At 40.8% G+C, this 25,044-nt stretch overlaps 1 protein-coding gene across 1 annotated transcript in view; it reads right to left on the bottom strand.

Moving 5' to 3' along the window:
* The window catches only part of COL21A1 (collagen type XXI alpha 1 chain), a 344,603-nt gene that overhangs the window by 73,699 nt on the left and 245,860 nt on the right, over window positions 1–25,044 (bottom strand). Inside the window, exons 16-18 of the mRNA XM_088455921.1 lie at window positions 19,264–19,317; window positions 8,900–8,944; window positions 5,715–5,768 (exon numbers count right to left, since the gene is read on the bottom strand). Coding sequence (XP_088312047.1) covers window positions 5,715–5,768; window positions 8,900–8,944; window positions 19,264–19,317 — 153 coding nt within the window. The remainder of the gene's footprint in view (window positions 1–5,714; window positions 5,769–8,899; window positions 8,945–19,263; window positions 19,318–25,044) is intronic.

The following is a 25,044-nucleotide window of genomic DNA, read 5'->3' as shown; positions in this document are numbered from 1 at the left end:
TGCCGAAGGTAAGTATACAGGTAAGGGTTAGTGTTAGCCTGGTGTTGGGGGGGTTAGGGACCTCCCGGGGAGGATTAGAGTTAGGCACCGACCGGGGAGGGTTAGGCTGCAGGGAGGGGGGTTTAGGGTTAGGTACCACTGGGGGGGAGGTTACGGTTAGGCACCAACCAAGGGGGGGTTAGGGACCACCGAGGGGAGGTTAGGCACCACCGTGGGGAGGTTAGGGTTAGGCACCACCAGGGTAGGGTTAGAGGAAGAAAGGGGGAGAGCTAGGGTACTTAGATTGGGATGTCGCTGTCGGTCTTCTGACCGGCTGCATCCTGTCCAGTGGTATATCAAACAGATTCGTGTGTGTGTGGATAATATATATATACACACATATACATACACACGCACACATACACTGTACATACATGCATATATATACACACACACACACTATAAACACATATTTACACATACATACATACATACATACACACACACACACACATCTATAGATAGACAGACATTACACCCACCTCTGGTTATGAACTTTTCTGAGTTTTCTCACTAGTGTCCGGCTGTAGTGTGCCAAGCTCAGTTGCCAAGGAGGGGTGAGGGGTCAATGGCTGGGCTTTAGAAAACCCAGGTGCAGAGTTATTAGCATCCCGGTACACAGATGAAGGGGCGGAGCTTAGCGCGATGCGGGGGCGGAGCCTAGCGCAACTCAGTATGCACTGTCGGCCTGCCCGGAGGCGGAGTTTCGTACAGTCTGGGGGCGGAGCTATGAGCAGGACCGAGGATAAGCGGGGATTCGGGCAATGGGGCCGGGGGTGGAAGGAATGGGAGATAATCCTGCAGAATGGACGGGCTTTTGGAAAGCTGTAGTGGACTGGTGACAGGAAAAGTTTTTTTTTCTGTTAATATAGCATGCACTGCAGTAGGTCCTGTGGGCCTATTTTCATGGGGTGGCCTGGAGCTGGAGCTCCACCCGCCCCATTGTTAATCCGGCCCTGGGTCCAACCTACTTAACCCAACATCAGCTAGCAGTGTCACCCAGATTGGATGATAAGGAACAGAGAGCAAGTGACCATTATACAATATTGAGAAGATCTGTAATGTTTGTGTTTATTTGTGAACCCGGACTTGAGTTTCTGGCTGCAGTGGGATCTGGGGTGTGCAGCTGAAAGCTGGTCAACCTAATGTAGCTTCTGCTCATGGACTAGAGTAGGGAATGGTGGAATGTATTGAGAGTGCACTGTGTGTAACTGGTAGCCAAGATCTGTCTGCTGGTGACTGGAGACACTGATGGAACAGCTGGAATCTTGGTTGGAATCAGAGTGTAGATACTTGATGCACACAGGTGTAGGTAGACAAGATGAAGGAGAGTTTCAGTAACTTCAACCAGGCTAGAATCAGATGGGAATTGGATCAAGTTGAAACCGGATTAACTCCGGACCAGTCTGGGACCGGAATACACTGAACTGGACTGGGACTGGAATACTGTAGAAGCAGAATGCGACTGGAATGCTGTACAACCAGAATGGGACCGGAATGTTGTAGAACTGGAATGGACAGGAATGCTGTAGAACTGGAATGGGACTGCAATGCTGTAGAACCGGAATGGGACCAGAATACTGGAGTCAACACAATGGAACTGGAATACTGGAATCACCAGATTGGTACCGGACTGCTGGAACACTGAATTGGGACAGGATTACTGGAACTCTGGAATGGAATCGAAGTTCTGGAATAGTAGAATGGGACCAGATTGCTGGAACACCAAAATTAATCTGGATTGGACAATGATAAGAATCTGCAGGAGCTCACTGGGAAGCACACAGCTAGGCTGTGGACAACATTGCACTGGCAAGTGCAGTGTGCATGGAGAATCCCTGTATACCCCTGGCTTGTCAGGGATTGGCTGCAGTTATCATGTGACCACAAACTGATCTTCTATTGGTGGAGAGCCGGTCACCTGATCCAGACTGCTATGGTTGCGCCCAGCAGCCAGCATTGGAGGGAATGCTGCACATAAAAGCCATGAAGACAGCAGGAGGTGAGAAGAAGCTGCAGCAGATTTGTGTGGTTTGTGACAGGATCCTTATGATACTACATAATACAAAGAGTATCCTAGTGACCAGAATACAATATGGACAACCGTATTTGTGAGTGTCATAAAATACAGAAAGCACCATAGTGACAGCCATACAATATAGTGAGCATGTTTGTGGCTTGCAAACAATACGGAAAAAATCTTAGGGTCATCACATAATGCAGAGAGCACCCTAGTGATTACATACAGAAAGCATTATTGTATCCTGCATTCCTGTATATGGATCAATGTTAAAATCTTTAGGGCTGCAAGTCTTGAGTTTGACTATCCCAAACAATTTAGGCCATCTGTGTTACAGTTGTGTGCTGATTTACAGTGTTATGGCACACTAGGGTTAACAACTACCTTTCTGATGTTTAAATGTTGTCCTATCCTTTTCTTTAGGGTTCTCATTATGTGTCCTACATACTACAAGTACATTCTAATATATACACTACATTTTTGGAATCACGGGTAAGTCTCCGTTTAAGCCTGCAGGTTTGTTTAGTTTGACTTGATGTAAAATGTGTAACAGCTTTTGTGCTACACTGTACAATGGCTCTAGTTAGAGCATATTCCACAGTCAAAGAAGCTTACCATGGTTTGGCTCTATGTAATACAAATTTGTATCGTAGACCTATTGTTTTGTAGTGATATTTTACCAGTTTTTATCTTAGGTCAGGGTTTTTTTGTCCAATGTTGGTTCAAACTACCCTAAAGTTTTGTGGCTGTATTATAATAATATGTGATGAAGTACACCTTATCTTTTATGTCTTTTACTCACAGGGACTATGGTTTTCACACATCCATGACTGCTCCGGACAGTCCGGAAATCAGGTCTATCTGGAGCATCAGCAATCCCGGACATGTGGTGTCCAGATTTCACATCATATACCAACTAGCCTCAATCTCTGCTTCTCCCCTGTCTCCATCCATGTCCTCCTGCTTCTCTTCTGCCTCCCTTCTTTGTCCATGCCTCCTCCTGCTATTTACCACCTCCCCCTTCACTATTCAATCCTCCCCCTGCTTTATTCCACCTTCCTCTTCTTTGTCTCCACCTCCCTCCTGATTCATTCTGTGTCCCCCTTTATTGTCCATGCTTCCACCTGCTTTGTCCCACATCTCCTTTCCCAACCATGCCTTTGCCTGCTCCATTCTGCCTCCTCTTCTCCGTTCACCCATCCTCCTGCTCCTCTTCCTCCACCTGTTTCACTATGCCTCCCTTCTTTGTCCATGGCTTGCCCTGCTTTGACCCGCCTCTCCTTTCTCCATCCATACCTCTTCCTGCTCCAACCCGCTTCCCCCTTATTTGTTCACACTTCCTCCTGGTTCATTCTGCCTCCCCTTTCTTTATCTATGCCTCCTCCTGTTTTGTCCCATCTCCTCCTTCCTCATCATGCCTTCTCCTGCTCCATGGTTTGGATTTGGTTTTGGATTTCTTTAAAATTGATAAAACATGCTAAAATCATGTAATTTGGACCTGTTTACATGCAATCCAAAACCTAACATTAATTTTTAAATCCAAGTTCTGAACTTAAAGCAAACCAGAGCCGAGACTTACTTCTACTTGGAACCCCAAAAGTGATCTGGGCTTGGACTTGATTCGATTTAGAACCCCAAAGTTTTGGTGCATTCAAACCGCACATCTCTACTTTCGGGCAGAGAACTTTCTTCATTCTGGTAAGTATTTCTCCCCTATCTACAAACTTTCCCTCCACTTGCAGCCTAATCATAACCTCCCCCTACAGCCTAACCCATGTTGCATCTCTTGAATTGCAACATGGTTTGTCCAGGTGCACAGTTTACTCCTTTTTTGTGCTTTGCGCCCACCTTTGACTAAATTTCTGTGTTTGACATTTTATAATACTTTGGCAAAAACTATAATATAAAGACACATACCCCACCCCCCTCAGCCCCAACTTTACAAAACAAAATATTACTCTTTGTGTAATGGAGAAGATACAGAGCATGATGCTTTTCAATTCACAATCTACATTTCAGGCAAATGATGCTTTGTTTCATTGTACTTTTGAATATTTTGAGTTATGGTTGACACAATGTGTATACACTCACTGAACAAGACACATCTCCAGTTCAGACCACACCACGCAGCAATTTAGTTAGAAGAAAAGTTGTACTCTGGAAACCTCACAAGTTGGATACAACAGACAGGAAGTGGGAATTCACAATTATCCTTATTCGATAATTAAAAACGACCCCCTGGGTTCATCTTCATTACTAAAGTCTGTGTTGCATTCCCTGCCATATGTTTCAATGAAACTAATCATATGTTTAGTTTCTGAGTTTATGTTTCTTACGCAAAGCTTACTTTAGTGTTAATTTAAGTATAAATAAATGAATTCCTGTATATCCAAAATAAAGGCTATACAGAATAAACCATTCTTTATGCTTATGGCTTATGTAACAATTTACAATCAAGCTTCATCCCTTAAAATGAAGCTATTATTGCTTAACAGGCTGTATCTGCAGCTTTTAACAAATGATCACTTTCAGTGTCGCTGGATAGGCCCCAGTATTTGGGGTGAGTGGCCAACAGAGGAAGCTAGGCCACAACGCATAATGAACTATTCCTATGGTTCACTCTGTCACATTTCAGAGACGCTTGCAGAGGGGGCCCAGACGCTTTATACATTTTCCCTGCTCTCGGCTCCCATGATCACGTTATGTTCTGAGCTACACACTTTCTCTTAGCTTCCCTCCAATACTAAAGTATTATTTTACTAATTTTGATTAACAGTTCCTCAGTGTGTCAGTTGATAAGTTCAATAACATATACAACAAATAAGATCACTAATTAAACCATTTCATCTCATTTGCACTGTGTTCACTATGACTGTTAATCACCTTATTTTTTTTAGAAACCTCAGTACTCTCTAAAATATATATTTTATATTAAAAGTTATAATACCTCTTCATCTGGTAATTCACCAACTCCCATGCTTGTTGAGGATCTATATAATATTTTAGTGCACTCATAGCCATCATGTCTATGACATGTTAGGACATAAAAAGGAAAGTATTCTACTGCAAGGCACACACAATTAGCAATATAATTTAATAAAACATAACTTATATTGTTATTATACTACTGTATTAAAAGCAAATGCTAAAAACTTTTGTAATGTATAATAGTTGTCTCTATGGGTATATGTCTGTTAAAATACAGGCATAATGACATCATTGATACCGATATCAACATTACTGTAGGTGTGGTGTTATATTATATTCAAAGTGCTTAAATAAGTATAGGGATGTGGTTAGTGTACTTCAACTTTATTATTCCATTGTTCAAACTGTATTTTTGGATTTTAGAATGAGATTTCAGTGCAAAGTTTTAGTAGTAGTCATGCATGCCACCATTTATAGGAATTTGTAGTAGTGTTGTAACAACTTCTAATCAATTTTTTAAAGGTCAGAGTGTTACCACTTGCATATTTTTAAAGTCAATTACATTTTGGCAATAGTTCATCTATGCTGATCACATTTAAAAAATGCACACTGGGCTAATATATTTATGAATGTGTCCTTCTCATGTCATGCCAACTGAACCTAATCTCTTAGTTTATCTGGATTACATGACTCCAGGTATGCTGAGTTTATCATTGTATATACTCACTGGGATCCCAGGAGGTCCCCTGGCACCACGCTCTCCAGAAGTTCCTGTTTCACCCTAGAAAATGAACATATAATGACAAAACAGTGACCATTATGTTCAGAAAATATGTATATATCAGTCATAAATCAATTACTCTGATAACAGCTAAACCTTATCTTCAAAGCATTAACTGAATATTGACAATAAATCACATAAAGATATCTACTGTAATAAAACATTTCAATGATTTAAAAAAAAAAAGATATCAGACTATGGCCCTCATTCAGAGCCGGACGCTCTGAGCAGAGCGCTCGCTCTGAATGAGGGCCAGCCTCCATAAAAATGGAGCGTCCTCCTGCAGGATGATGGTCGCGATGGTCTTGACCATCGTGACCATCGCCAGTGCGACCAGAAGCCTGTGGTCGGGGTTTTCGACCACAAGCCCTGGAGTGATTTTGGCTCTATCAGAGCCAAAATCACTCCCACTGACATCACTAGTGATGTCAGTGGGGCCGGCTTCTGACGGTAGGCGTTCCCTTGGGAACGCCTCCGTCTGGCAGGCACGCCCCCGGCACGCCCACCAAAGGGGGCGTGCTGTCTATCAACATCGACAGCACGCCCCCTTTGAACAGACACAACGAGCGAAGGAAAGTCCTTCGCTCGTCGCGTCTGGCGCATGCGCACGACGGAGCTCCCTCCGTCGTGCGCATGCGCAGTGCACACCATCGACCCACTTGCGAGCGGACAGCCGCTTGCGAGTGGGTCTGAATGAGGCCCAATGTTCCTTATTAAGGGGTATATTTATTAACAAGGCCGGATTCATAGGTGTATACTAATGCTGCAGCAGCAACAAATTTGTGCGCAGCGGCTGTGCGAAAATGTGCAAATTTCGCAGCCGTCTGGATTTGTGCATGAGTTAGCATTGCGATCGCTCTAGATTCACCTACGCAGATACAAAGCCATCACAGATAGAGGGATGGGACGTCAGCATTTGGGGGTGGTGACAGGGGAGTGGTCAGAGAAATGCAGGTGTGCCTGTCTGTTTGAACGCTGTTGCATGGGCGTGCATAAATTAGCCACTGCGACAACATGCGCAGCTTGAGTACTCACTGTTGTAATTGTGCGTGAGGGGCCGATGTTACTCGATGTTCCTGATGTATATGCAGGATTGCAAGGTATTAAGGATGTGCGAAAGTGGTAGTGGGCGTTTCTATGCTGGCTTTGGGCATCTCTATAATAGTTTTGTGATTACAGTCATTACCATATTTTCGCAACAGACCTGCTCGGTTGCAGATCAGTTGAATATCAGACTTCTGAGGAACTCTATAGTCACACAGAATGGCAGTGGGGAACTAAGGGCCTGATTCAGAGCCGGACGCTATTTGCGCTCGCTCGTCCAGAAAAAGGGGCTGGCTATCTAAATTGACCGTTCGCTCTTTGCGATCTGTTGACGCCTCTATGTCTGAATGAGCGAACAAAACATGCGGACGTTTTTTTGTAAAAAACGCCCCCTGGCCGCTCACATCCTACGTCATCTCCGCTATTTATTAGATTAATAGAGTACATCGAAAGGCGAATGAACCGCTCGCTATTCATGTGGTTGCATTTTCCTACCGCAATCATGCAAGCAGTTCTGGCTAAAAGACACCCAACTGACGTGGTCGATGACGCTGCTTTGTTAATTATGCACACTCTTAAAACGCCCGTTTTGATCTTTTGGCACACCTGCGTTCGGATCTCCACCCGTTTTCAAGCACCTTCCCCTGTTACCACCCACAAACGCCTCATCCTGTCACTCAAATTAGCAGGCATTCGCTATTTTGAACGCACAGGCACGCCTACGTTCACCCGACCACCCCCCTCCCCCCGTCACCACCCACAAACGGCACTTCCTGTCAATCAATATCGGAAGGGGTCTGCATGCATGATGCGTGTGGTCTACATACGCTTACCCGACCGCACTGGATAGTTCGCATACGTGCAGTGTGATGCCTACGCATGCGCAGTACAAAAACATCGTCCAAATGCATGTGTTCTCTCCTTTGCGTTGCTTGCTGAATCAGGCCCTGAGACCCTGGAGCCATTTTCAACACAATTGGGAACACAGTCGCAGGCAGTGACATTCCGTAAAAGCAGTTGTGACATGCCTGCATTTAAGTCGTCACCTCCTCGTTGCCGCCCACAACACAAACAGCACCTGTCTATCAATAAATCCTCACTTAAGAGCGACAACAAAAATTAAACTTGATTCATGTGCAGTGTGACTCAGACGCATGCACAGATTACAGATAATCGCTCAAAATGAAAGGTGTATGAGGACACATCTGTGTGTGTGTGTATGTATATATATATATATATATATATATATATATACTTTGTATATATTATAAAACATAGGCTTCCCGAACTGACTGGTGAAGGTGTAAGTGTAGTCTTATCACTGCCAGCCAGTATCACTCAGCTGCCCCAGTGAAATAAACTATAGTAGATTTTCTATCACTGTGATATGCAGTGAAATTATTAGTTGTTGCCAGTGCTTAGTTAATAGGGCCCTACATTTGTTGACTAAAGTTTGTTTAGTGGAAACCTTGTAGTTTAGTATCTGTGTTTAACTGTTTTTGCTATAATTATTCCACTTAACTGCCATCTGATACATATATGTTTTACAACACGAGCCTAATGCTGGGTACACACTGACAGATGCATTGGCCGATCAATTGATCGGCCAATGTATCTGCTGCCCGTCGGCCAGTGTGTACCCTCGATATGTCGATGAATGTCGCCGTTCACCGACATATCACATTGGCTGTGCTGCACAGCCGATGGTCAGATCTGTCCATCGGCAAGTGTGTACGGGAGGTCTGCAGACCGCCCATACACACACAGCGGCAGCCGCGAGGAGGGAGAACACGCCCCCGACACGCCCATCGGCCACCGGGACCTGAGGGCACAAGCAGATGATGGCCGTTCAGTGTGTATGAACTGCAGATATATCTGTCAGGTGTGTACCCACTTTAAAAGAATTAAGCTAATATAATTACAAATAATTATTCATCAGAAACAAATGTGAAACATAAAACATAAAGCACCTTATTGCTCTGCCACAAACTGAGATAAATACATTGTAAATATACAGTTTCTGTACATGTATTCTAAAATCGTTTGATGCAAATTCCATTGCTCAAGTATAGAATGCCATCACACACCTTTATTCCACTTGCACCATCATTTCCAGGAATTCCTGGTATTCCCTAAAATGATAAAACAATGTGTTAGGGCTAGTTTCCAGTGTCTCTACATGTTTTTTCACAGTATGGTGAAATTCCTAAAGTATTTGTGATACATTATAATGTATTGTAATTTATTAAGTGGATCTTTCAGTGTTCGTATTAGAGAAAAAAAGAAATCGGTTCATATTACTCACTAGATATGCATTCCAACCTTGAGCACCTTTTGGTGTTAATGAATGGGCTAGCACCCACACACTCTTACTCTAAATAGTAATTCCCTGTAATCCATTAAAGTGATCCAAACACAACTAAGAACATATACTCATAGGTGGCATAAGAGATCGACAGGCAGAAGGTTGACAATCTATAGATTGACACCAGAAGGACAACAGGCAATAGGTCAACAGGGAGAAAAGGTTGACAGGTACAAAAGTTCAACAGTCCAAAAGGTCGACAGGTATAAAAGGTCGACAGGGACAAATGGTCGACCCATGTAAGGTTGTCACAAAAATGTTCACAAAACAAAATAGGTCGCACTAAAGAAATATAATAACACACAATACCTCCCCTAATAGGATTCCTTAAGATAAATGCTCTGAATGAGTTGGGAGGGTGCTATTCCTGGACAGTAATTCTAATATACAATACAAAGGAAAAGTGGTCCATATACCGGAATGCACTAATGTGTCACTATATATAATATTAAAACATAACTTTTATTGGTTATAAGTATAAACACAAAAATAATATAAATTCAGCGAATTAAAATGATAGTAAAGTAAGAAAGTATTAAAATAAGGGCTGTAGTATTCTTGTATCCCATCAATGTATTAGTAAACTGTATGTGAATATTGTAGCTGTTTATATATTGTTACAACTGCAACAGTAGGCAACGTAATTGTGATAATAATGTATCTACTACCAGAAAAACAGATATAGTGTCTATCAATAATAATTTTGAAAAGACTACTCTGCACAGAGCTAGTCTTTAACCAGGAACATTAGGACAACCTGTTTTCTGTACCATTAAGGTGCCATTAATCACATTAGAATATTGGAGATACTGCTGTTTATCCCCTAAAACTGCTAATGATACCGGCTTTTACATGCTATAGCAAGTTTAAGGCAATTGCTGCAGTCCGTTATCCACCACTGCTAAGATCAGTCATTATCTATTTAGGTGCTAGTGATCATAGCGTGCAGCACTTTGTGGCCACGTTTAACTAAAGCCGCTGTAATTCCCGGCTCGTCTCTGCCTCAAACACTGGCAGTCACCGCGTGCAGCGTTAGTGCTGCGATCAGACCCCCTTGATGTAGGAGGTTGGTAGCGGTTTATACATATACAACATTAAGATACATAACAACATAACAGTGATTCTTTCAATTTTAACTGGGTACAAATATTTGCTACTACAGCCCAATGCCGACGCGCGTTTCGCTGTAGCTTCTTCAATAGGCAAGCCGACTGTTACCTCTCCCGGGTATTTTATACTTCAATCCACCAATCAGTAACTGTCAGTCATTTGAAAGGAGGAGAGAGAACAAATCTAATTGGTCTGAAACCTTTCAATTCAAGAAATAATATTTAAACAGGGGACATAAATCTTACACCTTCTGTTTCTTTATATATATAATTAATATATACAAAAAATTATACAAAATATATATCATAGTGAAATTAATTTGTGAATGTAATACATCAACCAATAAATAATAAAGTTGATGTTATCAATATTATCATCAATAATTATTAATGTTTATAGTGTTATACTACACAACTAAAAATACCCCTTATTTTCCTACTAAATGAGGAAATAATATTATAATAATTAAAATACAATAATCCAAGTGTGTAAATAAATTAGTGTGGTGCCTAATATCAATAATATCATCCCTAAGTAATAAAATGCAAATCTGTGAAAAACTATTACATCTAATTAATAACAGTGCTAATACCAGTTAATATAGTAAAAATTAACAAAAATATATATATGTGTAATGATAAAGTGATATTTGACTATAAATTAACCCTACAATATTAAAGTAATAAAGTGCATAAATAATACAGTGAATTATATTATAATTCACCTGGTGAATAATATTAGCTTTATGTGTAACATAAAAATTTAGATATATTAAATTCATAATTATAATATTACTTAAAATTAATCAAAAATTAATAAATATAATATAATAATATACAGTAAAATCACTCTAATAGTGTAGTTCATTATAAAACAGATTAATCCCACTATGTTTAATACATCTTTACTGTTGTTCCTTTTCATATATTTATATATAAGTAAAATTCATAATTATTATTTATTATAGAAACATGGAAAAATTTATGTTTTCATTAAGACCCCTGGGTGTCACACTGTTCATTAGGAATATCAATCTAGCTTCTCTTTTAAGGAGTTCACTGGTGATATCTCCCCCTCTTAGGCCCAACTGAATTTTCTCCATTCCAAATGCCTGCAATCCTTTACTTCTACCCTCATGATATTTCAAGAAGTGTCTCGCCACACTCGTAAGTTTATTCATTCTCCTCTCATCCTTCTGTGCATTATTGATGTTATAGACATGTTCCATAATTCTCTTTTTTAATTGTCTCTTAGTCATGCCCACATATACTTTATTACATGGGCAGGTCAAGCAATATATGACCCCAAAAGTGTAACAATTAATAAAGTCTTTTATTGTGCATTTGTTGTCATATCTGTCTTGAAAATTACTTTTCTTTACCATAAATTCACAGGCCTTGCAATGTCCACACTTATAGGAGCCAATATTTTGATCCTTTGATTTGTTTTTGACACCAAAGTGACTATGTGTCAAATGGTCTTTCAAGTTTCTTGATCTCCTCCAACTTATATCAATTCGGGGACCTAAGACAGTTGCCAAATCTTCATCTGTTTTAAGAACATAGGAATGTTTCTGGAGAATATGCCTCAAGACTTTCCACTGTTTACAGTAGGTTCCTATAAAGCGAATTGGTTTATAATCTGTTTTATAATGAACTACACTATTAGAGTGATTTTACTGTATATTATTATATTATATTTATTAATTTTTGATTAATTTTAAGTAATATTATAATTATGAATTTAATATATCTAAATTTTTATGTTACACATAAAGCTAATATTATTCACCAGGTGAATTATAATATAATTCACTGTATTATTTATGCACTTTATTACTTTAATATTGTAGGGTTAATTTATAGTCAAATATCACTTTATCATTACACATATATATATTTTTGTTAATTTTTACTATATTAACTGGTATTAGCACTGTTATTAATTAGATGTAATAGTTTTTCACAGATTTGCATTTTATTACTTAGGGATGATATTATTGATATTAGGCACCACACTAATTTATTTACACACTTGGATTATTGTATTTTAATTATTATAATATTATTTCCTCATTTAGTAGGAAAATAAGGGGTAATTTTAGTTGTGTAGTATAACACTATAAACATTAATAATTATTGATGATAATATTGATAACATCAACTTTATTATTTATTGGATGATGTATTACATTCACAAATTAATTTCACTATGATATATATTTTGTATAATTTTTTGTATATATTAATTATATATATAAAGAAACAGAAGGTGTAAGATTTATGTCCCCTGTTTAAATATTATTTCTTGAATTGAAAGGTTTCAGACCAATTAGATTTGTTCTCTCTCCTCCTTTCAAATGACTGACAGTTACTGATTGGTGGATTGAAGTATAAAATACCCGGGAGAGGTAACAGTCGGCTTGCCTATTGAAGAAGCTACAGCGAAACGCGCGTCGGCGTTGGGCTGTAGTAGCAAATATTTGTACCCAGTTAAAATTGAAAGAATCACTGTTATGTTGTTATGTATCTTAATGTTGTATATGTATAAACCGCTACCAACCTCCTACATCAAGGGGGTCTGATCGCAGCACTAACGCTGCACGCGGTGACTGCCAGTGTTTGAGGCAGAGACGAGCCGGGAATTACAGCGGCTTTAGTTAAACGTGGCCACAAAGTGCTGCACGCTATGATCACTACTAGCACCTAAATAGATAATGACTGATCTTAGCAGTGGTGGATAACGGACTGCAGCAATTGCCTTAAACTTGCTATAGCATGTAAAAGCCGGTATCATTAGCAGTTTTAGGGGATAAACAGCAGTATCTCCAATATTCTAATGTGATTAATGGCACCTTAATGGTACAGAAAACAGGTTGTCCTAATGTTCCTGGTTAAAGACTAGCTCTGTGCAGAGTAGTCTTTTCAAGATTATTATTGATAGACACTATATCTGTTTTTCTGGTAGTAGATACATTATTATCACAATTACGTTGCCTACTGTTGCAGTTGTAACAATATATAAACAGCTACAATATTCACATACAGTTTACTAATACATTGATGGGATACAAGAATACTACAGCCCTTATTTTAATACTTTCTTACTTTACTATCATTTTAATTCGCTGAATTTATATTATTTTTGTGTTTATACTTATAACCAATAAAAGTTATGTTTTAATATTATATATAGTGACACATTAGTGCATTCCGGTATATGGACCACTTTTCCTTTGTATTGTATATTGTCACAAAAATGGTCAACATTTTTTATTTTATTTTAAGCATAAGCCTAACCCTCCCCATGGTGCCTAACGCTAACCCAACCCCAAGTGCCTAAACCTAACTGTAGCCTAACCATAAAGCTCCCCCTAGTGCCTAGCCCTATCTGTCCCCTCCAACAGACTAACCCTAACACTCTCCCAAGTGTTTAACCCTAACCTTTACCTTAAAAATGTAGAAAAATAAAAAGACCTTTTTTGTGACCATTGATGTGTTGATCATTTGAACCTGTTGACCTTTTCTACCTGTTGACCTTTTGCACTGTTGACCTTTTGTACCTGTCAACTTATTGCATGTCAACCATTTGTGTTGCCCTGTACATTGTCGACCTTTGTCTGTCGACCCTTCATCCAGATACCCATTTACTCTTAACTTCCACTTTACATTACATTCCACAGACTGAAGACATAGCACTGTATTTGTGCATTTGCATCTTGTGGAATTTCTTTTCTATATATAAAGATGAGATGCTGAACTTATCTAAAAGAATCAGTGTAAGAGCATATACTTATGTTATATTCTAGTTAATACTCAAACAAAGCAAACATCAAAAAGTCCATAGAGACAGATAGGGTTGAAAAATGTATTTAGTTCTCTTGTTTGTCACACTACCCATTTATTACCATTCAGCAGTATGAATAATATATAAAAAGGAGAGATATTATTAAAGACAATACATTGTAACCGTACCTCACGTGAGGTTCCAATGTCTAACTAAATATGCCCCTTAGAGAATGAGCAAAATCAGGTTCCCCTATGATAGTTATGTTCTTAAGTTAAAAGTCTTGCCTATGTTATTGGATACACCATGACATTTGAGACTTATGGTTATACGTTACCTTTAGCCTACAGAAATCATTGTGCTTTACAGGCAGATGAACTATTCATGCTTTTGAAAGGAGAATGTGTAGGGGTCTCATATGTTTTTGAGAACAGGAGTCTATTTGTGATACTCTGATGCATACTGCAGTACTGGATGGCTTCTAAACTGTAAAACAACAATTTAAACTATTTCTGCTAATTCTATTTATCTTGGTTCTGATTGTGGCATTCTAGGAAAAGTGTTCATTTGTGTTACATATTTCCATTGAGAACTACACTTTGACAGCACTAAATACTGTATAAAACTGGACGCATACAGTATGATCTTGAAGCAGATCACTCCTTCAATTTAAAGTGAAGATGTTTATAGATAGTTCTGGTTGCCACCTTATGAAGGTGATGAGACCTAGACTGTCCCTGCCACCAAGCACTGAAGTGTTGACCAAAAACTGGTTTGTTAACTCTTACAGATGCTTTAGGGGCACTCTGAAGATTTGGTCTAAAACATAATGCAATCAAGCCCTTTCTTTTTTAGTGTATTGTAAATATATATATATATATATCTTTGTCCAAAATGGCTACTTTAATGTCTTCAATATGACTTGATTTTATAATGGACAGTATCTTACTGCATGATTTGACATAGCACTAGAAGCATCTCACAGATGAACAAGGGAAGATAGAAAGGAAGATTGAGGAGTAAGGTGATCTGTACAAACTGCAGGAGGAGTGTGGGAATGTGAGGAGCTCATGGAGCCATTGTGACTGATACAGAGCAAATAGTATGACAAATTTACACTATGCACTATGCACACCCAGTGGGTACAAGCATATAAGCATGCAGTTTTCCATGATTCTGGCACTTACGCCTGAATGGGCAAACAGGATAGGACCAGGGCCCTAACTAGGTGTGTGTGAGTGGTGCCTCCGCACAGAGCACAGGGCTCTGTAGGCAGCACTGTTGATGGTCAAACGGTCCCTGCATCTGGTTAGCAGGGTGCCTGGAATGGCACTCTGCAGCCAGTGTCACTTTTACAGCACTGCCAGAGCATCCTTTGGCGCTCCAGACATGCACCCTTCAAAGCACCCTAGAGCATCCTGAGTACGCTCCCGCTGTGCTGCTGTTCTTACTCGGCATGACATCATGCGGTCAGGGGCGTGGCTGGTACAGGGCACCATAAAACCCTGTTATGGATCTGGGTAGGACAGGGGTCTTTATAAAGTAGGCCAAGCAAACTCATGCAGACCGGGAAAAGAGAAGCACACAGCACATGTCTGAGAAAGACTCATTATTTGCAGATGATATGGGCAGGTGCAAACAGTGGATGATGCGCTTGTGAATGGCTGTTTGAGAATGCTACACTAATGGGCATAGCATATGCATTTGTGATTGTATTTAAGCAATTGTTTTTTTCTTTTATTGCATCTACCAGATGTGGATTGGTGTACGCTGTATTACAGATGTTTTTCTAGTTTAATTGATGCCTAATAGCAAATACAATTGTGGCACACAAAATAGATTAATGCAAGTATAATGTAAACCTGACGCATTTGCTCCTGCTTCCGACCTAAATGCTTCTTGAGTTCTGTATATGAGAAGAAATATATTTGTGGCTCTTTGCAGTACACTCTGCACCCAGTGACGGTTCTAGGTGCGGGCTAACAGGGCAGGCACCCGGCTCCCTGCCTGCAGCGGCAGCCGAAAGCCGGAACTCACTCCTGAGCTCCGGCATCCGGCAGAGAGAGTACTATGGGAGAGACGTCATGATGTCATGACGTCTCCCCCATAGACCCGAGGAGCCGCGGTCGAACCGGACGGCAGCGGCAGTGGCAGCAGAAGCAGGAGCGGGGCTAAAGGTAAGTATTGTGTTTTTTTTTTTCAGTCGGAAGCACTGGGGGCACGATTATAGGGGCATTACTACTAGTGGGCACAACTACAGGGGGCATTATTTCTGGGGGCATTATACAGTGGGCATTACTATAGGGGGCATTACTAATGGGGGCAGTACTACTGGGGAGCATTACTAATGGGGGCACTATAATTGGGGGCATTACTTATGGGGGGATTACTACTGGGGAGCATTACTAATGGGGGCTCTACTAATGGGGCACTGCTATAGGGGGCATTACTAATGGGGGGATTACTACTGGGGAGCATTACTAATGGGGGCTCTACTAATGGGGGCACTACTATAGGGGGCATTACTAATGGGGGAATTACTACTGGGGAGCATTACTAATGGGGGGCATTACTACTGGGGGAACTACTATAAGGGACATTACTACTGTGGGCACTACTAATGGGGGCATTACTACTGGGGGGCATTACTACTGGAGCTTTACTACTGGGGGAACTAGCTTAGGGGGCATTATTACTGGGGGCATTACCACTGGGGGTACTACTAATGGGGGCACTGCATGGGGGGTATAATGTGTTATAAAGGGCTGCGTGTGACAGTGTGTTATAAAGGGCATTACTGCATGTGGTATAATGTGTTATAAAGGCCATTACTGCGTGTGACACAGTGTGTTATAAAGGGCATTACTGCATGTGGCATAATGCATTATAAAGGGCATTACTGCGTGTGACATAATGTGTTATAAAGGGCATTACTGCGTGTGGCATAATGTTATCAAAAAACAGTTATTTCTTTCTTCTTTTTTTTTTTTTAGGGGGGGGGATTGTCGGGGCGCAACTGGGAACTTTCTCCCTGAGCTCCACAATGTCTAGAACTGGCCCTGTCTGCACCCATATCAATATGTCATACTATTCTGAGCTGTGGCTAGCAAATAGAAGTTTTGGGCAGAAGCTGCCAGTTGTCAGTACAGTAATAGAAGGAGCATTATGGAATCCAGTTTACTGACAATATATTAGTATTAGCACCAATAAACTGTGCTAGAATCTTTGCTTGAGCCCACATTGTATTCCAGAGGCAACCAGCCTGTGGGACAAACATGAGCAGGGACACACACGGAGTAGTGGTGTCCAGTGTGCACCTGCAGGTTCAGCATAGGGATGGACATCAGAATCTGATGGTGACTAACCATCAATGTTTTTTTTATGATGGTAGTGTTTTTACCATTTGATGGTGGTATTCTGATGTTTGCCACCATCGAATGGAAATCATTCAATGGTGTTCCGATTATTGTATTTATTTGAATTATTCCTGATAGCTGTGCCTCTCCTGGCTCTTTCCTGGCTACTGTGTCTGCATCAGGGTATCTTCATGGGATCATTGGAGGCTATCTCTCACTCTCTGTATACCTCTAACGTGACTCTGCTCAGTCCCTGACACCCTGCCCTCTCTAGGTTACTGATAAGCATCAGGACACATTGCTATCTCTGATTGGCTCTTACTGTCGTTTGTTGTTTCAGCACCATGGCCAGCTCCTATACAACAGCTTGGTGCAGCTTGTAACTTTGTTTCACTAAAATAATCACTGCTCGGCTCCCGTTTGTCAAAGATGAGTGGTTCATACACCTAAACCTTCCTGGACCAATACTGTATAGAATAGTTAAAATCCCATCAAAATCCATCCAGTGGTTCAAGAGATTAGCCCAACGAACAGGCAGACAAACTAAACTGAGGACCTTATTATATATATATATATATATATATATATATATATATATATAGAAACGATAAAAATAACTGTTAACAAATAAATGTTAATAATTTCTAGTTGCTCTGCAGTATATCTACATCTATTTGAACTTCATGATGCTGTATTTATCTGTAAACATTGAAATTAATATGGTGTTACTATTTGTTACTGTGTGTTCAGGTATTGTCAGTAGGGAATTACTAGGATGTTCCCATAGTGTACAAGAGAGTTATCATCTGTTTATCAATTACAACATTCCTTGGTGGACTTTGCTTTTACCAACAATTACTGAAGTCATTCTATCATGGAAATTATGTTTATGTAGATTATATATGATTGTTTTATTTTGCTGGCATACAAATTGAAGTATGGAGTAGATATAACAGCCTGAGCAAACATCAGCTCACGTAAATATCACTGTATTTCATTTACTTAGTATGGGAGCCCTGCCCATGGAGCAAGGAATAAGGTGCTTCTAGCCTGTGGCAAATTATGAATTTACAATGAGATTTTTAAAAATATCAAATAGAACTTGTGTTTTGATTTGTTTTTGGCAAATCCACCCTCAAATGTAATGGTTTTGGCAAAACCACCTTTAAGTGTTTTGGTTCGGATTCAGATTTATAAAAATGTAACATACAGGAGGGTGTATATTTACTAAAGTGCATATTTTTAGAATTAGAGAAGTTGCCCATAGCAACCAATCAGATTCTATTTATCATATATCTAATACATTCTAGAAGATAATAGCTAGAATCTGATTGGTTACTATGGGCAACAACTTCACTTCTGTAAACCCACACTTTAGTAAATATACCCGTAGGTGTGTATTGTGTATATTGCAAGTCACACCATAAGCCCACTATGCATTACACACATTAGCATTCAGTGTATACATCTTACATTTTATGATATATACATACCAGAAGAGTTATTTACAAAACTTAAGTTCTCCACTTACCTATATAAGCATGTGTAGGGGCTTTTATCAAGTACAAGTAGGGCTGAATCCCAGATGAGTGGTGAGGTGCTTTAGAAGTTTGACAGATTACTGAAATGTACAGTTGAACACTCATACTGAATTTAACTGTAACAGTAATATATAAGATATAGTATCTGATGGATTATAAGGGTATCGATTTTATTTTGAGTGTTTAATTAATAGCCCATAAGAAATAAAGAAGTAAATTTAAGAGCAATATTTCTCAAAGCAACACAAGATAGATAAAAAAAGATAAGTGGAAAATATTTTAATGATATTTACTGGTAATCCTCGTTGACCTTCCATTCCTGGGGGACCAGCCTTTCCTCCTTCTCCCTTCAAAGAAATGTAATATAGTAAGTCATTACTTACACAGCTTATGTACAAAAAGGGATATAAAAGAAGCAATGAAGCTACAGTATGCCCTCCTGCTGTAATGTTTCCCACCAAGGTTTCCCAATTGTGAAGGTTAACTTATATCTCAACATTATCTTATCACTATTAATGCCAAACCACTTTTAGAGTGTCTAAAGCTAAGTACACAACTAGCAGATATATTTGCAGATCGAGAGATCTGCATATATATCTGCAGATGATGGTTGTTCATATACACTGAAAAGCCATCATCTTTTATCTGTCGCACCACAACCCCTTCCCAGTGGCTGCCACTGCAAGTGTACAGGTGACTGGCTGATCACCTGTACACACAGCCCAATGGACAGATATATCTGCCATCGGCAGTGCAGCACAGCCAACGCGATATGTCTGTGAACGACATAGATTACAGCCATATCGCTGGTACACACTGGCCGACGGGCATATGATATATTGGCCGATCAATTGATCTGCCAATATATCTGCCAGTGTGTACCCAGCATTAGGCAGTGATGGGCAACAGGGGCAACTAAGCCATCACTTGCAGTTCCAAATCCTATCTGCTTTGTTTTCACATTGTTTGTTTAAAGCTTATAATGTTTGTTTACAATTCCTGCTGATATGTTATTTACAGATAAGTCTCTTTGACTAAATGTATTGATCTCATTTACTATTGTGATTAAGAGTAATGTGTTGTCATTTTGACAGCTAGAAGGCCACCAAATGTGGACTCAAAGGTTTATCAGGTTGCCTAACACTGGTTCAAGGTATCTGCCGGGCTATAGATGTGTGGTATGAGGGTTGGGTATGAAATCCTGCCTGTCGGGATGACGGTGGTCAGAATACCAACAGCAGCATCCTGACAGCCAGAATCATGACACCCATAAAAAGTCACGGTAAGTATTATTCTAACCCCTACCCTAACACACCCTCCTGATAGTCTAATCCTAACCTCCCCCCTAGTGCCTAAACCTAACCTCCCCCTACCCACACCATAAACCTAAAACCCACCCCCGGGGGCCTAAACCTAACCTCCCCATAGTTCCTAATCCTAACACTCCCTACCCGGTGCCTAGCTCTATCCCTCCCCCTAATGCCTAACCCCACTACCTAGCCTTAACCTCCCCCTAACACCCCGATACTTACCGTTGGGATACTGGTCCCAGGATCCCAACCTGTCGGGATTTTGATGCTGGTATTCAGACCATCGGCATCCCGCACGCCGGGATGCCGACTACATCCCATGGTATGACTAGTTGACATTCAGAAGGTTGACATTTAGACATGTTGACACCATAATGTTCTGTTTGTCAACAGTCATAATGTTGACATGGACGTTAGGTCTACAACCAATATATTGACATACAATTAGGTCGATATGGTACATGTCAACATATTGATAATGTTGAAACCATAATGTCAACATATGACTTTTTGCTTATTTTAGCCTAACACTAACCCTAAACATGAGCCTAACCCTAACCCTAAAAATCAACAAAAAAGCATATGTCAACATCCTGGTGTCAACATATTCAATGCCCACATTCTAAATTTGTTGACATTTTAACCATGTGTATTTAACTATATATCAGCATATTGGTTCTCGACCTAACGTCCATGTCAACATTCTGACAGTTATCATTCTGATGTAAACATTCAGAATGCATACATCTCAAAATGCACCCTATCTGTATAAACACCATTTGTGCCTAGTTTGTGACATGTCTTATAGCAGGTACAAAAGATACACTTTCTAATAGGTGCATATACACATTACTGATCGCCATGAGGCATTGTTGCGTGAATGCCCCTTACTACATTTTCTCATCCAAGTTCTGTCACTTTAATCATAAGGTTAGATGCATGCAAAATTCATAAGGGTGTACACAGCTGTCTTATTAGATGTCAAATACACTTACACCCCTTTATGGGGAATATTAAGCTAACAATTTACCCAATGGGGAACTACTTAGTGCGAAGAGGGTTATTGTAACTGCACTAACCTTGTAAATAAATTACAGAACAATACAAGACTTTTAACTACAACAAAAAATAATTAGAATTTTGTGTGCCCATGAGTTCTTATAGAATATTCAAGTAGACTGATGATTAGTGTGCATCAGTAAACCACAGTGCAGGGGTGTAACTAGATATTTGGTGGTCCCTTAGCAAAAGTTTGTGAGGGCCCCTATGTACTACCCACTGGTGACAAATGTATATACTGTAACACATGTAACTTTGACAAGAAAGATGGGCCCCCCTTAGCTCTGGGCCCCATAGCACCTGCACCCCTTGCACTTATGGTGGTTATGCCCATGGCAGTGGCACAGTGAATGGGAGAAAAATACTTTAAAGATATAAAAAAGCATACCAAAATAGAGTAACAAGTAATCTTTATAACAGTACATTATATGTGAAATATTACATGCATACAATACAGAAAGAGATAAATGAAATGGAACTAGGCCTTCACTGAACGGATTGATCAATCAAGATTAAATGGTCCTATGATGTCTAACCAATGTTTTCCCCAAAGTGATATACAATTTATTGTACTTAAAGTGAGTTGTAAGTAACACACATTTCATACATCAATTGTATTATCATAGAGTCTGTCATAGTGACATACCTTTTAGGTTCAGCAGCCTACTATAAATTCAGAGTAAGTAAAGGGCACAAAGAGTGATAGTGTAGTACATCAGGCCCATCTGGGTTTTGTCAGTGTGAAAGGCAGTAAATAGATGTATTTATTATTTATGTTCTCTTTCATATTAAGATACACTGAGGCATAATGCACTTAAAGGATATTAGTTGCATAATGTCCTTTCTATGCTGTTGTTATTTAGAGAGACAATGTGCAACAATAGTAATCAGAGTAACAAATTGTGTGTATACCACATATGTATCAAAAAGTAGCCACATATATAAAAGAAAACTCCAGTGGCAAATATATAGGGGCATATCCAATTGAGTGCAGGATTTTGCCCACACGTCAAGTCCAATTTTGGATTACCGTGGGTATGCACGCTCCCGATACCCACAGTATCCAATAACAAAAATGGCTGCAAATTTATCTGCAGCACAGAACACTGAGCACTCACTGATGTGTTTCATCTGCTCCCTGGTCTCTGACCCTTCCTGTCAGCCCCTCCTGTTGATCAAGTTGTGGAGGATGCTGGGAGGAGAAGGGGGCTTATGGGAGATGTAGTTCCTGGCTGGGTTCGAGGTAGTGTAGTGTACAGTAGGTAGTGTGTGTGGGGAGGGGGTGCAAGGTTAGGGGTAGTAGTGTAGTGTAGGTAGTGGGGAAGGGGTGCAGGGTTACTGGCAGTATTGTAGTGTAGTGTGGGTAGTGTGTGTTGGGAGGGGGTGCAAGGTTAGGGTTATTAGTGTAGTGTAGGTAGTGTGTGCGGGGAGGGGGTGCAGGGTTAGTGTTATTAGTGTAGTGTAGGTAGTGTGTGCGGGGAGGGGGTGCAGGGTTACCGGCAGTATTGTAGTGTAGTGTAGGTAGTGTGTGCGGGGATGGGGTGCAGGGTTACCGGCAGTATTGTAGTGTAGTGTAGTGTAGTCTGTGTGGGGAGGGGGTGCAGGGTTACCGGCAGTATTGTAGTGTAGTGTAGGTAGTGTGTGCGGGGAGGGGGTGCAGGGTTACCGGCAGTATTGTAGTGTAGTGTAGGTAGTGTAGGTAGTGTGTGCATGGAGGGGGTGCAAGGTTAGAGGTAGTGTAGTATAGTGTAGGTAGTGTGTGCCAGGAGGGGGTGCAAGGTTAGAGGTAGTGTAGTATAGTGTAGGTAGTGTGTGCGGGGAGGGGGTGCAGGGTTACTGGCAGTAATGTAGTGTAGGTAGTGTGTGTGGGGAGGGGGTGCAGGGTTAGGGGTAGTAGTGTAGTGTATGTAGTGTGTGCGGGGAGGGGGTGCAGGGTTACCGGCAGTATTGTAGTGTAGTGTAGGTAGTGTGTGCGGGGAGGGGGTGCAAGGTTAGGGGTAGTAGTGTAGTGTAGGTAGTGTGTGCGGGGAGGGGGTGCAGGATTACCGGCAGTATTGTAGTGTAGTGTAGGTAGTGTGTGCAGGGAGGGGGTGCAAGGTTAGGGGTAGTAGTGTAGTGTAGGTAGTGTGTGCGGGGAGGGGGTGCAAGGTTAGGGGTAGTAGTATAGTGTAGGTAGTGTGTGTGGGGAGGGGGTGCAAGGTTAGGGGTAGTAGTTTAGTGTAGGTAGTGTGTGCGGGGAGGGGGTGCAGGGTTACCTGCAGCATTGTAGTGTAGTGTAGGTAGTGTGTGCGGGGAAGGGGTGCAAGGTTAGGGGTAGTAGTGTAGTGTAGGTAGTGTGTGCGGGGAGGGGGTGCAGGGTTACCGGCAGTATTGTAGTGTAGTGTAGGTAGTGTGTGTGGGGAGGGGGTGCAGGGTTAGGGTTATTAGTGTAGTGTAGGTAGTGTGTGCGGGGAGGGGGTGCAGGGTTAGGGTTATTAGTGTAGTGTAGGTAGTGTGTGCGGGGAGGGGGTGCAGGGTTACCGGCAGTATTGTAGTGTAGTGTAGGTAGTGTGTGCAGGGTTAGGGGTAGTAGTGTAGTGTAGGTAGTGTGTGCGGGGAGGGGGTGCAAGGTTAGGGGTAGTAGTGTAGTGTAGGTAGTGTGTGCGGGGGGGGTGCAGGGTTACCGGCAGTAGTGTAGTGTAGGTAGTGTGTGCGGGGAGGGGGTGCAGGGTTAGGGTTATTAGTGTAGTGTAGGTAGTGTGTGCGGGGAGGGGGTGCAGGGTTAGGGTTATTAGTGTAGTGTAGGTAGTGTGTGCGGGGAGGGGGTGCAGGGTTACCGGCAGTATTGTAGAGTAGTGTAGGTAGTGTGTGCAGGGTTATGGGTAGTGTAAAGCAGGTAGTATGTGCGGGGAGGTGTGCAGGGTTATAGGTAGTACCTGTCCTGTGTATGGCCGGTCCATGTAAGCTGTTTGTGATGCTGGAGAAGAGACGGAGGAGGAGGACAGCAAAAGGTGAGTAATTAAGGAATAATTAAGCTCATTGTAAACTTCCAATTGCTTAGTTAGTCATTATGGGGGTGTCCAAAAGGATCCAGGGCAAGTGCAGACGTTTTTCTTTAAAATATGGATTTTAGGAAAAATTGGATGTGCTCAGGTGTCACTCTAAAAAAATATAAAACTTGCACCCTATTGAATACCAAAAATCTCCCTCCTGCAGGTGCGAGATTTTTGGTAAATTCGCACCTAATTGGATATGCCCCATCACCTTCCATTTCATTGTAAATTCAAGTGAAGGTTTCAATAACCCGATCCAGCTGACACAAATTTGACTATGTAGAGAAGTGACACATGCCAACCAACCAAGGGCCCAAGAGAATGTAATATAAAATATTTTCTTTACCAATATTATATCACTGTGAGTGAGATGTATCACAACTTGGAGAGAGATAAAATGGAGAGTGATAAAGTACCAATCAAGCAGCTCCTAACTGTAATTTTACAGGCTGTGTTTGAAAAATGAAGGTTAGAAGCTGATTGGCTGGTAATCTCTCTATTTTATCTCTCCAAGCTCTGATATATCTCCCGCTGTAACATCTTGTGTTATATTGTTAGTAATCAAAGATTAAATAAATGTTCTTTTTACTGTGTAAACTGAATCTGTTTTATTCCCTAACATTTTGTATGAGTGTATGTGACGTACAATTTTGAAATTTAAACTTAAAAAAAT

The sequence above is a fragment of the Taudactylus pleione genome, unplaced genomic scaffold, assembly GCF_031769625.1.
Source record: "Taudactylus pleione unplaced genomic scaffold, aTauple2 ptg000678l, whole genome shotgun sequence".
NCBI lineage: Eukaryota > Metazoa > Chordata > Amphibia > Anura > Myobatrachidae > Taudactylus > Taudactylus pleione.
Note: the sequence above shows the minus strand (reverse complement) of the source record. Positions and strands in the feature narration are given on the sequence as shown.